The sequence below is a fragment of the Phyllobates terribilis genome, unplaced genomic scaffold, assembly GCF_046119375.1.
Source record: "Phyllobates terribilis strain yellow unplaced genomic scaffold, ASM4611937v1 Scaffold_6__1_contigs__length_29720123, whole genome shotgun sequence".
Taxonomy (NCBI): Eukaryota; Metazoa; Chordata; class Amphibia; order Anura; family Dendrobatidae; genus Phyllobates; species Phyllobates terribilis.
Window position 1 is genome coordinate 25855397 of NW_027362766.1, and position 15342 is coordinate 25870738.

Sequence of the window (15342 nt, forward strand, 5' to 3'; positions counted from 1 at the left end):
AGGCAGCTCTACCACACCCCAACAGGGGGAAAAGGACAATCAGTAAATGTGAATAGCGGTACCAGAGCGCCAATAACAGGGTAAAAATATTAAAAGGACTGATTTATTAATACACACAACGCGTTTCGGTGGACACAGCCACCTTCATCAGGTGTGACAAGCAGCAAACAATTGAGCTGCTTGTCACACCTGATGAAGGTGGCTGTGTCCACCGAAATGCGTTGTGTGTATTAATAAATCAGTCCTTTTAATATTTTTGCCCTGTTATTGGCGCTCTGGTACCGCTATTCACATTTACTGATTGAAGTCAGCAAGACACTCAAAATGTTTTTTTTTATGGAAAAAAGACAAAAAAGTGGATAATACAGAGATTTGACCTGTGGAACTGCAAAACCACCGTTATTTTTTTCTGGCCTACACCAAACTCTTTTAAACAGATATATTTGTGTCTGAACAGTCAGCGAGACACTGAAACTGTTTTTGTTATGCAAAAAGGTGCATCAAACCCAGATTTGAACCGTGGAAGAGGAAAACCACAGATCTAGTTATCTGGCCTACACTAGAATCTTTCAAACAGATATATTTGTGTCTGAAGAGTCAGCGAGATACTCAAAATGTTTTTTTTATGGAAAAAAGGCAAAAAAGTGGATAATACAGGGATTTGAACCGTGGAACTGCAAGACGACAGTTCTAGTTATCTGGCCTACACCAGAATCTTTTAAACAGATTTATTTGTGTCTGAACAGTCAGCAAGACACTCAAATTATTTTTTTTTATGGAAAAAAGGCAAAAAAGTGGATATTACAGAGATCTGAACCATGGAACTGCAAAACCACAGTTCTAGTTATCTGGCCTACAACAGAATCTTTTAAACAGATATATTTGTGTCTGATCATTCAGCGAGACACTGAAACTGTTTTTTTATGCAAAAAGTTGGATTACACCCAGATTTGAACCGTGGAAGAGGAAAACCACAGTTCTAGTTATCTGGCCTACACCAGAATCTTTTAAACAGATATATTTGTGTCTGAACAGTCAGCGAGACACTCAAAATGTTTTTTTTTTATGGAAAAAATACAAAAAAGTAGATAATACAGAGCTTTGAACCGTGGAACTGCAAAACCACAGTTCTAGTTATCTGGCCTACACCAGACTCTTTTAAACAGATATATTTGTGTCTGAATACTCAAAGACACACTCAATTTTTTTTGGGGGGGGATACCAAAATGTTAATAAGATGAGTATTTGTACAGTTTGACTGAGGAAAAAAAAAAAAAAAGAGGATTTAGATGAAAAAAAAGGATGTTTTCCTGGCCCCTGAGACCTGGGTGTAAGTCTAACAATTTGAAAAGCAGCACACAGGACTGTAATGCAGTGTTTGTTGGTATAACCACTGCGTCTCCTATACAGCCTGCCTGCCTGCCTGATATCTAGGATGGATATTAGTCCTGAGAAGGACTGTTTGTTTGATTTGGCAGGCTTTAGAGACCCTACACTACCTATTTTGCAGTATAAATCTCTCCCTAGCTCAGCAGCTCTCTCCCTACACCGTCTGATCCAGAGCGACTGTGTCCAAGATGGCGGTGCCCGGTTTTAAATACTCGAGGTGTCGCTGTGCGGCCAGCCAATCACTGTAATGCCCACAACCAACATGGCTGCGGCATTACAGTGACTGCCTGGCAATCCCTGCATGTTCATTGGCTCTGTAAAGAGCGCCAAACGTGCAGGGCGGAGACCCGAGCTCCCACCTGAGTAACCCGAAAATGCTCAGTGCTCGCCGAACATCCCGAGTAGTGAGATGCTTGGGCGAGTACCGAGCAGTGTTGAGCATGCTTGCTCAACACTAGTCTTAATCACTACTGTATTTGCACCTTTATTAACTTTTTTTTTTTAGTTTTACATTTGAAGGTTATTTTTCTTTAATATCAGTATATTTTTTAAATAATATAAGCTGTAGAAAATAAGATCATGTAAAAGGTAAAAAATAAAATATATACTTATAGTCACCTTTCCTCTCCAGCCACTCTGCTCTTCATATTCTCCCATCCGGTCTTATTTTTGCAATAATCAAGTTGATTAAATTCCACTATATCCCAGATATTCTAGCACAAATTTTGCAAGCGCAATTTTTTTGCTTTAAAAAGTCACAAAACAGGTCAAAGATAAAAATAAAAAGCATTGTTTATTTAAAATTCCAGAATCACATGTGCCATCTTGAAGAATTTTTGAAGATTTGAACTGTGGACTTGCAAAACCACAGTTCTAGTTATCTTGCCTACACCAAACTCTTTTAAACAGATATATTTGTGTCTGAACAGTCAGCGAGACACTCAAAATGTTCTTTTTTATCGAAAAAAAGGCAAAAAAGTGGATAATACAGAGATTTGAACCATTAAACTGCAAAACCACAGTTCTAGTTATCTGGCCTACACCATAATTTTTTAAACAGATATATTTTTGTCTGAACAGTCAGCGACACACTCAAAATATTTTTTTTAATGCAAAAAGGTTGATTGCACCCAGATTTGAACCGTGGAAAAGGAAAACCACAGTTCTAGTTATCTTGCCTACACCAGACTTTTTTAAACAGATATATTTGTGTCTGAACAGTCAGCGAGACACTGAAACTATTTTTTTTATGCAAAAAGGTAGATTACACCCAGATTTGAAACGTGGAAGAGGAAAACCACAGTTCTAGTTATCTTGCCTACACCAGACTTTTTTAAACAGATATATTTGTGTCTGAACAGTCAGCGAGACACTGAAACTATTTTTTTTATGCAAAAAGGTGGATTACACCCAGATTTGAACCGTGGAAGAGGAAAACCATAGTTCTAGTTATCTGGCCTACACCAGAACCTTTTAAGCAGATATATTTGTGTCTGAACAGTCAGCAAGTTGTAAAGAGAGGAGAGAACAAGGCGCAATGGGTGACTAAGTATTGCAATTGTTAGAGGGGTGTGGGGATGGCTACTAACCTTATGAAGTTGTGCACCTCTGCACAACCCCAGTGTAAAGCTCCACAAGCTCCGCTCTGTTGATGGCTTTCATCTAATTCCAGCGGCTTTCACAGATCCTGATCTCTCGGAGGTGGATCACGTGGTCAGGTTAGTAGCATGTAACGCCGAGATAGACGCCCAGCTTCACCAACACCCCCGGCAGCGTTCCGGAGGGGTTAGGGCAGCGCAGCTTGGAAAACCAGGGTAGTAATTCTAATTAAATTGCTCCCACAGGTGAAAGAACAATAGATTAAAGGCAGCTCTACCACACCCCAACAGGGGGAAAAGGACAATCAGTAAATGTGAATAGCGGTACCAGAGCGCCAATAACAGGGTAAAAATATTAAAAGGACTGATTTATTAATACACACAACGCGTTTCGGTGGACACAGCCACCTTCATCAGGTGTGACAAGCAGCAAACAATTGAGCTGCTTGTCACACCTGATGAAGGTGGCTGTGTCCACCGAAATGCGTTGTGTGTATTAATAAATCAGTCCTTTTAATATTTTTGCCCTGTTATTGGCGCTCTGGTACCGCTATTCACATTTACTGATTGAAGTCAGCAAGACACTCAAAATGTTTTTTTTTATGGAAAAAAGGCAAAAAAGTGGATAATACAGAGATTTGACCTGTGGAACTGCAAAACCACCGTTATTTTTTTCTGGCCTACACCAAACTCTTTTAAACAGATATATTTGTGTCTGAACAGTCAGCGAGACACTGAAACTGTTTTTGTTATGCAAAAAGGTGCATCAAACCCAGATTTGAACCGTGGAAGAGGAAAACCACAGATCTAGTTATCTGGCCTACACTAGAATCTTTCAAACAGATATATTTGTGTCTGAAGAGTCAGCGAGATACTCAAAATGTTTTTTTTATGGAAAAAAGGCAAAAAAGTGGATAATACAGGGATTTGAACCGTGGAACTGCAAGACGACAGTTCTAGTTATCTGGCCTACACCAGAATCTTTTAAACAGATTTATTTGTGTCTGAACAGTCAGCAAGACACTCAAATTATTTTTTTTTATGGAAAAAAGGCAAAAAAGTGGATATTACAGAGATTTGAACCATGGAACTGCAAAACCACAGTTCTAGTTATCTGGCCTACAACAGAATCTTTTAAACAGATATATTTGTGTCTGATCATTCAGCGAGACACTGAAACTGTTTTTTTATGCAAAAAGTTGGATTACACCCAGATTTGAACCGTGGAAGAGGAAAACCACAGTTCTAGTTATCTGGCCTACACCAGAATCTTTTAAACAGATATATTTGTGTCTGAACAGTCAGCGAGACACTCAAAATGTTTTTTTTTTATGGAAAAAATACAAAAAAGTAGATAATACAGAGCTTTGAACCGTGGAACTGCAAAACCACAGTTCTAGTTATCTGGCCTACACCAGACTCTTTTAAACAGATATATTTGTGTCTGAATACTCAAAGACACACTCAATTTTTTTTGGGGGGGGATACCAAAATGTTAATAAGATGAGTATTTGTACAGTTTGACTGAGGAAAAAAAAAAAAAAAGAGGATTTAGATGAAAAAAAAGGATGTTTTCCTGGCCCCTGAGACCTGGGTGTAAGTCTAACAATTTGAAAAGCAGCACACAGGACTGTAATGCAGTGTTTGTTGGTATAACCACTGCGTCTCCTATACAGCCTGCCTGCCTGCCTGATATCTAGGATGGATATTAGTCCTGAGAAGGACTGTTTGTTTGATTTGGCAGGCTTTAGAGACCCTACACTACCTATTTTGCAGTATAAATCTCTCCCTAGCTCAGCAGCTCTCTCCCTACACCGTCTGATCCAGAGCGACTGTGTCCAAGATGGCGGTGCCCGGTTTTAAATACTCGAGGTGTCGCTGTGCGGCCAGCCAATCACTGTAATGCCCACAACCAACATGGCTGCGGCATTACAGTGACTGCCTGGCAATCCCTGCATGTTCATTGGCTCTGTAAAGAGCGCCAAACGTGCAGGGCGGAGACCCGAGCTCCCACCTGAGTAACCCGAAAATGCTCAGTGCTCGCCGAACATCCCGAGTAGTGAGATGCTTGGGCGAGTACCGAGCAGTGTTGAGCATGCTTGCTCAACACTAGTCTTAATCACTACTGTATTTGCACCTTTATTAACTTTTTTTTTTTAGTTTTACATTTGAAGGTTATTTTTCTTTAATATCAGTATATTTTTTAAATAATATAAGCTGTAGAAAATAAGATCATGTAAAAGGTAAAAAATAAAATATATACTTATAGTCACCTTTCCTCTCCAGCCACTCTGCTCTTCATATTCTCCCATCCGGTCTTATTTTTGCAATAATCAAGTTGATTAAATTCCACTATATCCCAGATATTCTAGCACAAATTTTGCAAGTGCAATTTTTTGTTTTAAAAAGTCACAAAACAGGTCAAAGATTAAAATAAAAGCATTGTTTATTTAAAATTCCAGAGTCACATGCGCCATCTTGAAGAATTTTGGTTTAAAAGGTCAACGAATATCACATGATTAAAAAACATGAATGAAAAAAAAAACACAAAATATAAATACGGCCATTGCTGCTGCAATTTACCAAAAGTGAAGAATAAATAGATTGTGCTTTTCCATATTTAAATCATGTATAGGTTTAAATAAAAAAAAGCTTCAGCAATAGAATTTTCATCATCAGTCTCATTACTGAATTTCACTAAGGACATATCATGTTCTTTCCAAAAAAGTTTTATTCAAATATTTTACTGTCTCGTGAAAAATAAATTAACCCTCTCCACTTCAAAATCCTGATCACTACACAGCTAAAATATCATTGACTATTAAAAGTGAAAAGAACTTTGCAAAGTGGAAATTGTAAAGATTATGTACATTCTAGGTACCTGCAGTCTAAAACTTATACAGGAGACATCTGTTATAGACATGAATATATATATAAAAATACAATACTAAAATAATATGTGTAAGTGACAGGGTGGAAAAATTGTTCTTGTAGTCAGTTTGACACAAAGACACAAAATTATTAATCCTATCAGTAGACCATGAAACTCCTTGGACTTGAACGAATTAAAGAACTTTTCCATGGTAGTCAAAATATAGAAATAAGTATACATCTATAATAGGCTTATATCTGTTCCCGGATCTTCTTCTGACCGTTACAGATATCTTTATTTCTGTTTTGTGATTGGATAGATGCATGTATATAAGCAGACTTGACATGAACATTGACATGCATCTCGGCAAGAGACAAATCCTTCTGATATTGTAGCGTAATCTCTACAACATGGATGTGAAAATGAACCTCCTTTTACTACTTTTTGTAGTGGGACCCGTGACAAGTCTTCCTCCACCACTTCAGGTATGATACATTTTTATGTCCCCATTAGAATAGCATCTTCTTAATTCTTTTTCAAGTCTCCTACATTCTTTAATCCTTAATTTAGTTTGACTAAAAGGGAATCTGTCAGAATGATCCACCACCGAATCTGTGTGTATAGTCATATTGCTCTCGGAAAGATTAAAATCATCCAAACCTTTACCGATGCAATCTGATGCAAATTGCTTTTAGAATTCATATCTAAATGAAGCTTAATTGCTCTTGGCATGATCAGAGCACTTCTCAAGCACAGTCTCTTTGACTCTGTTCTCCAGCCAGAAACACCTTCTAAAGCTTGGCTGATAGCTCACTGGCTTGAATACACCGCTTTCAGTGAGCTGTCAGTCAAGCAAAGGAAGGTGGGACTTGGTGGGCATTAGCTCAGGAAAGAAAAAAGGCTAGGTAAGTGCTTTGACACTCCCAGAGTTCTTAAGTTTAACTTGAATTTGAATTAAAACAGAGGTTTTGCAGTGAGGGAGCAATAGGTGAAGATGTGGACGACATTCTCTTTCAGAGAGCAACATGACCATGTAACCAATTTAGGTGGATGGGTGGATCATTCGGACAGATTCCTCTTTCAACATTAGACAACAGTGGAGAACAATAAACCAATTTATTTTTATTGCCAAATTTTTGGAAAGACGGTTTTACCATTTAGTAAAGTTCTGATAAATTTTTGTGGCAGTTGATTTTTATGATTTTTTGAGGATTTTTTGCCTTCTTATGGGTCATCTCCAGAAATGCTAATTAACTCGAGACATAAAATCAGAAATAATATGGTGGTTAAATCCAGTGTAGCTGGCTCCCTGGAGCAGACGTTGAAATGTTACCGAGTTCTTCCAGTCCTTGGAGCGGCACAGTAGTGATCACTCCTGCTGATTACCACTATATCTGCAGATAAATGTTGTTTCTGAAGGTATGCAAATTGCCTCTTCAGAGAGAAAGAGGACTTGAACTCTGTAGCGCCACCTATTGGAAGCAGAAATCCTAAAAGTCACAAATGACCCTTTAACGAGTCTTGCAATATGACTTAGAATAAAGGCCAAATCAGAATCTCAATTTGCAGACATGGTGTTTCAGGCTGTTGGCCCTTGTGAGTGCTAAGTATGTGAACTGATTTGACTAGGTGAAAGGCTCTGGAGTGAGGTCTAAGGGGTAACGTTTCTCCTTGTGGAGAGTGACATATCGGCTCTGGCGAGCCAAGGTAAGGAGGCTTATTTGACGTGCAATGCTCCTCTGGAACAATTAATATGCAACTTGCGTCTTCAGAGAGAAAGAGAACATCAACTCTGTAGCGCCACCTATTGGATGCTATTTCTGGAGGTAGCAGGTTCTGTTAGATCCTCAATGACTTCACAGATTCTCATTCTAGGATAATTATCTTTACAAATTCATAATTATGGAAATTAAAATCAATTGATAATTCTTCTTTTGTTTAATGATTAAGACCTTTATATAATATACACAGTTTATGTTGGAAATTTTAGAGCAGAAAATTTCATCTTATCTTGACTTTTATTTCCAGCAAACATTTCCTGAAGTATAACTAATGATTACCCATATTTCTTCTACAGTTTTCCATACCTGGCTTAAAAGAAAATGGTAAGCTCCCTCTTGGATGTGATTTGGGTTATTCTTCAGTGTCTGTGCCTCGTTTTATTCTTACCATTTGTCTTTATTGAATAGCTTTATGTTTGATATATGAAATTAAATAAATTCATAAACACTTGATGAACTATCAACAAACTTCAAAAATCAATTATACAAGTAAATGTAAGAAACCATATAATATATGTTATCAAACAAATATGCTTTTGTTTCCACATATGAGCCACTTTTCCTTTATTGTGCCTGTTGAACTTATCATCCACTCTGAAAAACAGTTACAATTTCTCTTCCTAAAGTGGACATTGAGCAATCAAATTAAGGGGAGGGAAAGAAAAATTGGGAGCACAGTGAGAGCAGTAACTTAGAATTTTGATGGTGGTTGTTCCTAGTAAGTGTTTTATCTTATCCCAGTACTGAATTCACAGCTACACAGCTCAGTACTTCTGGATGATGTACTGAATAAGGGAAAACTGGGGAAATTGTTAAATACTAGTCATGGAATGTCCAGAAATAGTGAAATATTGTAAATAATTCTAATATGAATATGCATCTTATCCTGGAGAACCATGTGCAGAGACCAATTAATCAAATGTGGCTACTTGATCACTGGCTGAAGAACACAACCCTAGTCTTTGATTACAATCAATGTAAATATCATTATTGAGACAAAGATCATTGGTATACAAATCTAGGTACATTACACAATGGCATATTCCATTAATTTATCACATCTAATTTGTTTTTATGTAGAAAAATGGCGGTATGATTTGTTATTAAATGTATATTCTTAAATTTGGACGTGGTCCCTTAGTCAAAGGGTAGTGAATAACTTCTCGATTGCTGGGCGTCTGACTGCTGGGACCTCCATCGATCTTGAGAACTGGGGCTCTGAATAGCCTGATGTAAATGGAGCATGGGTCAGTCATGCACACTCAGGTCCATTTGTTCCTACGAGAGTGCCGAACATCGACCAAGAGCAGCGCTCAATCTATGGCAATTCCATTAAGAATAAATGGAGTGGAGGTGCACCTGAGTGACTACTTCTCCATTTTCACAGAACTGTTTTCAGGATTGATGTAGGACCCATCAGTCGAGCTACTAACAGTCAGTGATTCATCCCCTATATGACAGACTGCTTTAACAGTCCTTGCATATAAAATAACATAATCACTAAAAGCCAAGTTCTCACTGTAGATAAATCCATATTACCATTAATAGGATGGAAACATTCGCTCATCCAGAACCTGCTCTCTAGATTTTATTACATCATTTTCTGACATTTCACAAAGCACAAAACAGGTTTCTTTACTTCTAGCCATAAATACACCAGTGCTCCCACATATACGAAACCATTAATGCCCTCTAGTATTGTTTTAGGATTATTTTAATTATTAATACACTTTTTTAATTAATTTCACAGATATTACATTAAATGAAAAAAAGAAATTGCCAAAGCCTGTATTGGGTAAGATTTCACAATGTTTAATGTAGAAGAACATTAATTAACCTCTTCCCGACCTTAAACGTACTCAGTACTTCGTGGAAGGGAATGCTTTCCCAACCTATGACGTACTGCGTATGTCATGACAATTTTGCGCGCAATGAAGTTGTGTGTGCACCATTGCCGCATGGCGTTCAGCTAACATCATAGCTGATACACAGCTTTCACTGCCAGGAGCAGTGCCCACACCGATCCCGGCAGTTTACCTCCCTAAATGCTGTGATCGATATCGATCTCAGCATTTAGAAGGCAGAGAGGGAAGGGCCTCCCTCTTTCCTCCAATTGGCGCCACCACGACATCATCATGGGGGCCTGATTGTTGCCATAGTGACCTGAGATCATCATGATGACATCCGGTTCACCAGGCTAGCAATCTTGTTAGACCATGCTCAGTGCATGGTCTAACAAGCTTGTGTGTCAGTGCAAAACTGACAGTTATAAAGCATTAAAATACTTGTGCATTGCAATGGTTTATAACAGAGATCAGACCCATGGAAGTGAAAGTCCTTTACAGGGACTAAATAAAAAAGTGAAAAACGTAAAAAAAAAATCGTAAAAATATTTTTTAAAAAAATCACAAAATAATGATAAAAACATCTATATATTGTACCCAGAAATTTGTATTTTTATGTAAAAAAGACACATTTTTTTGTTTTGCTCCATCTGTAACGACCCACCCCATAAAAATATCACACTAATGTCATCTTGTCCCACAAAAAGCAAGCTGCCATACAGCTCCATCAGTGGAAAAATGTAAAAGTTATAGCTCTCAGAATACAGCGATGCAAAAATAATAATTTTTTTCTATAAAATAGTTTCTATTGTGTAAAAGCACCAAAACATAAAAAATTATAAACGTGGCATCGCTGTAATCATACTGACCCAAAGAACAAAGCTGCCTTATCAATATTACCAAATGAGGAATGGAATAAAAAAAAAGGATTTCTGCATTGCTCTTTATTATTCATTCTGCTTCACAAAAATCAAAATAGAAGGAGCTCAAAAAATGTTTTGTTCCCCGAAAAAGGTACTAATAAAAACGTCAACTGATTCCGCAAAAAACAATCCTTCACACGCCTCTGTCGGGAGAAATAAAGGAAAATTATAGCTCTCAAAATATGGCAATGCATTTTTGCAATAAACATTATATTTTAGTGTGTTACTCAAATAGGGGTATAATTTCCAAAATGGGGTCACTTGAGGGGGGGGATTCTGCTCTTCTAGCACTTAGGGTCTCTGTATATGAAGTTTACAATCTATTCTAGGAAAATCTGCGCTCCAGGAGGCAAATAGCGCTCTGTCCCTCCCGAGTCTTGCCGTCTGGCTAAGCAGTACTGTACAGCCATATATGGGGTATTTCTACATTCAGCAGAAATTGTGTGACGAATTTTGGTGTCATTTTTACTAGTGTTGAGCGAGTATGTTCTGTTAACCCTTTCGCAGAGTATGCTCGGGCCGAGCTCCGAGTATTTACAGCTGCTCGGTGATATGGTTGAATCGCTCCCGTGTGCATGATTTGCGACTGTTTGACAGCTTTATTACATGTGAGGAATGATTGTTTCTTTTGCATTCCTCACATGTAATAAAGCTGTCAAACAGTTGCAAATCATGCACATGGGAGTGATTTAAATATATCACCGAGCAGCTGTAAATACTCGGAGCTCGGCCCAAGCATACTCGGAACAGAACATACTCGCTCAACACTAATTTTTACCCATTTCCCATGTAAAATCTGGGGCTAAAACAAAATTTTGGTGGTAAAAATGTAATTATTCACTGCACCCCTAGATGAATTTATTGAGAGGTGTAGTTTGTAAAATAGGCTCACTTATGGGTGTTCTGCTGTTTTGGTACCTCAGGGGCTCTTCCAGTGGGTCATGGCACATGCCGAGTATAACAGTAAAATCTGCACTATAATATGGCGCCCCCTTCCATTTTGAGCTTTGCACTGTGCTTAAAAATTATTTCCCAGTTACATGTAGGGTATTGGTACACTCAAGAGAAATTGCACAAAAAACTGTGAGGTCCATTGGTTCCTATTACCCTTACAAAAATTAAAAACTTGGGGCTAAAACAACATTTTAGTGGTGTAAATGTAATTATTTTTTTTTTACCGCCCAATAGCATAAAATTCTGTGAGGCACATGTGGTGTTAACATGCTCAGTGGCTGCTAGACTAATTCATTGGGTGATGTAGATTGTACAAAGAGGTCATTTATGGTGGCTTTCTGCTGTTCTGGCAACTCAGCGCCTCTGCCAATGTGAAATGGCACCCTCAAACCATTGCAGCAAAATCTGAATTCCAATATGGCGCTTCTTCCCTTCTGAGCTTTGCACCATGCCTAAAAATTGTTTTCAACCACATATGGAGTATCGGTGTAATAAGAAGAAATTGCACAACACATTTTGGGGTCCATTTTCTTCTGCTATCCTTGCGAATATGAAAAAAAATGGGGTTAAAACAACATTTTTGTGGGAGAAAAATATTTTTTTCAGTTTCCCAGTTCAACATTGTAAAATTCTGTGAAGCACTTGTGGTATGAAGGTGCTCATCACATGTCTAGATAAATTCCTTGAGAGGTCTAACTTCCAAAATAGGGTCACATGTGGGGGTTTACACTGCTTAGGAACATAAGGGGCTCTTCAAACGTGACATGACACTTTCAGACCTTTCCTTCAATATCTGCATTACAAAACATCACTCCTTCCTTTCTGAGCCCTGCTAAGCACGAAACAATAGTTTTCCCCCACATATGGGCTATCTATATACTCCAGAGAAATTTCAAAACAAATTTTGAGTTACAGTTTATCCTGTTACTCTTGTTAAAATAAAAAAAATTGGGGCTAAAATAACATTTTTGTGGAAAAAAATATTTTATTTTCATGGTTCAATGTTATAAGCATCTGTGAAGCACTTGGGGGTTCAAAGTGCTCACGACAAGATGCATTCCTTGATGGGGGGTACTACTTTTAAGGCACATCAAAGGCTCTCCAAATGCAATATAGCATCCACTTTAGATTCCAGCCATTTTTGTGTTCAAAAAGTCAAGCAGTGGTGCTTCCTTTCTGAGCCCTGCCATGCGCCCAAACCATAGTTTTCCCCCACACATGGAATATTGCAATACTCAAAATAAATGTCACAACATATTTTGTGGTCATTTTCTCTCTGTTACCCTTGTGAAAATAAATATTTTGGGGCTAAAAGTACATTTTTAAGAAAAAAAAGTAAAATGTTTATTTTTTTCTACATTACATTAATTCCTGTGAAGCACCTGAACAGTTAATAAATGGTATCACTTTTTAATATTGTTACATAGGCCCCCTAAAGTCACTTTAAGTGTGATATGGTCTCTAAAACTGGTTTTGTAATTTAATTTGAACAATTAGGAATTGCTTATCAACTTTTAACCTTTCTAACTTCCTAATAAAAAAAAAATATTCAAAAATGATATAGATGTAAAGTAGACATGTATTAAATTGTATTTATTAACTATTTTGTGTGACATAACTCTGGATTAAGGGCAAAAAATTAAAAGTTTGAAAATTTTAACATTTTTGCCAAATTTCCAATATTTTCACAAATAAATGCAAGACCTATCAAACAAATTTTGTCACTATCATGAAGCACATTATGTTGATAGAAACCATCTCAGAATCAGCGGGATCCGTTAAAGAGTTATTACCGTATAAAGCGACACTGGTCAGAATTGTAAAATTTGGCCTGGTCATGAATGTGAAACAGGCTTGGGGAGGAGGGGGTACAAGGGTTAAAATAGTAAAAACATTTTAGGTTTATTAACTATGATAATGTCATGTGTTGTGATAAACTTTTATTTCCGAGGTTTCACATTTAAATGTATCTTTGCACAAACCTGAGTTAACGATGCTTGGGATGAATTGATTGACTTCTGACAGTCTGGATGCTTGGGATGCATTGCTTAACAACCGGGGACTTATTAAATTGGCTTGTCAGGCAGTGTGTCCTTAGCAATCAGTCAGTGAAAAAATAATGAGGTCTTCAGGTCAAGACACAACTGAAACTAATGGTAAAGAAAAGGTAAAGACATTTGTAAATACTTAAATGTCCATCAGACTGCCCAATAGAGAAGTATGATCTGTGATCACTGCTCCAGAGTCCACTTGTGGCAGTTTTACACCACTCCATCCAACATTTGGCTGGCATTGTGCTTGGCGATGTAAGGTTGCATGCAGCTGTTTGGCAGTGGAAAATCCATGCAATGAATCTTCCAATGAGGGAATGTTTTTGTGCTGAATTTGATGCCAGAGGATGTTTGAACTGGTGAGTTTTCTGCCCACGGCTCCTCAACACTTGGTGACCCCACACTGTAACGTTACGTGGTCGAGTTTCTTTGGTTCCTTCCGCTTCTCAATAATATCACTCACAGATGATGGGGGAAGATTTAAGAGGGAAGACTTGTCATGAATGGACTTGTTACATTGGTGGCTCCTGTAACAGGACCACGCTGGTATCAGTGAGCTCTTTACCACCAGCCATTGTGTCCCAGGCAGTACACAGTACACAGACAGTCAAGGCAGATGGCCCAAAGTTATACACTGGGGAAATGGGGCCAGATGTTATTCACTGGGGGCAATGGGACTTGGTAAAAACTCTGGATTCATTAATTTAGAATTGCATCCCAATAATGATATCCACATAGTGTATATAAACTAATGTACCAGTTTAATAATGCTCATATATATTATTTGATTATTTGCCATATTTTTTAAATTAACCATCAAAGGTTAAGGAAAAATGAAACAAACTAATGATAAATGATTATACAGTGATTGGTAATATTTTAAAGAGAGTAGAATTAAGATGAATAAGTGGGCTTCCCCCACCAGAAATGCGTTGGTATTTTGTCTATATATTCGGGATGTATTTCACTATCTTAACAAGATATAATTAAGATTAAAGATTTTATTTAGAGCTGCCGACTCTATCCTTCCATTCTTCGTAGAGTTACAAAACAGAAATATGAAAACTATTCCTATAGAAAATATAATGGCTGAAGATAAATCTACAATATATGATGGCTTTTTTATGTTCATGTGTTAACTTACAGATATTAAGGAAGAAGAACCTGAAGGAGTCTTTTCTAAAATATTGAAGGTTAACAAAGGTAAACATTTATGGTAATATTTATCTATGAATATATGTGACATAGTATAAATACCAAAAATCTAGTTTTCAAGCACTGGCAAAGCAAATAACTACATCATTAAATCATTGACCTTTGCAGGGGATATCTGGGACTATTTTATTTTTTTACTAAAAACAAACAGCCAAGTAATTGTTAAAATCCTGCTTGTTCTACCCAGAGCCACCTCACAGTTGTCATAGACCACTCCTGATGGTGATTCTGCTACTTCATGTCACCAGAGCAGCTCTTCATCTTCCGAGCTACTCTGACAATGGGGTGTAACTGCTGACATTATCCTAATTGACAGCCAGCTCCCTGCAGTTAGGCACTGGGGAGCTGGATGTCAATCAGCATAATATTGGCAGTCACACCCTGTTAACAGAGCAGAGTAGAAAAGAAGCTGCTGCTCTGTTGAAGCGACTTCAGTGAAAGCTGAAAAGCAAACAAAAATGATTTAATGATCACAAAAATCAATTAACAACAATTATTTCAATTTCCATAATTCTGGTATTAACCTTTAAAATAAGGGGAGATCATATCGGAATTTTACTGAGAAGATACTGCAGAATTTTTTTTTTATGGAGTCATTTATAATACTCAGACAGGTAGGCCCCAATTCATCAAGATTGGTGATTGAGGATGGGAGGAGGTGAAATAGGGTGTGGTGGAGTCAGACACTACTGATTCAGTAGGAGGCACATGCCTC

The 15342-nt window shown here is 37.6% G+C and overlaps 1 protein-coding gene across 1 annotated transcript in view; it reads left to right on the forward strand.

The window, feature by feature from the left end:
• The window catches only part of LOC141152603 (embryonic protein UVS.2-like), a 165298-nt gene that overhangs the window by 136053 nt on the left and 13903 nt on the right, over window positions 1-15342 (forward strand). The window contains exon 2 of the mRNA XM_073637157.1: window positions 14559-14615. Within this exon, the coding sequence (XP_073493258.1) occupies window positions 14559-14615 (57 nt within the window). The remainder of the gene's footprint in view (window positions 1-14558; window positions 14616-15342) is intronic.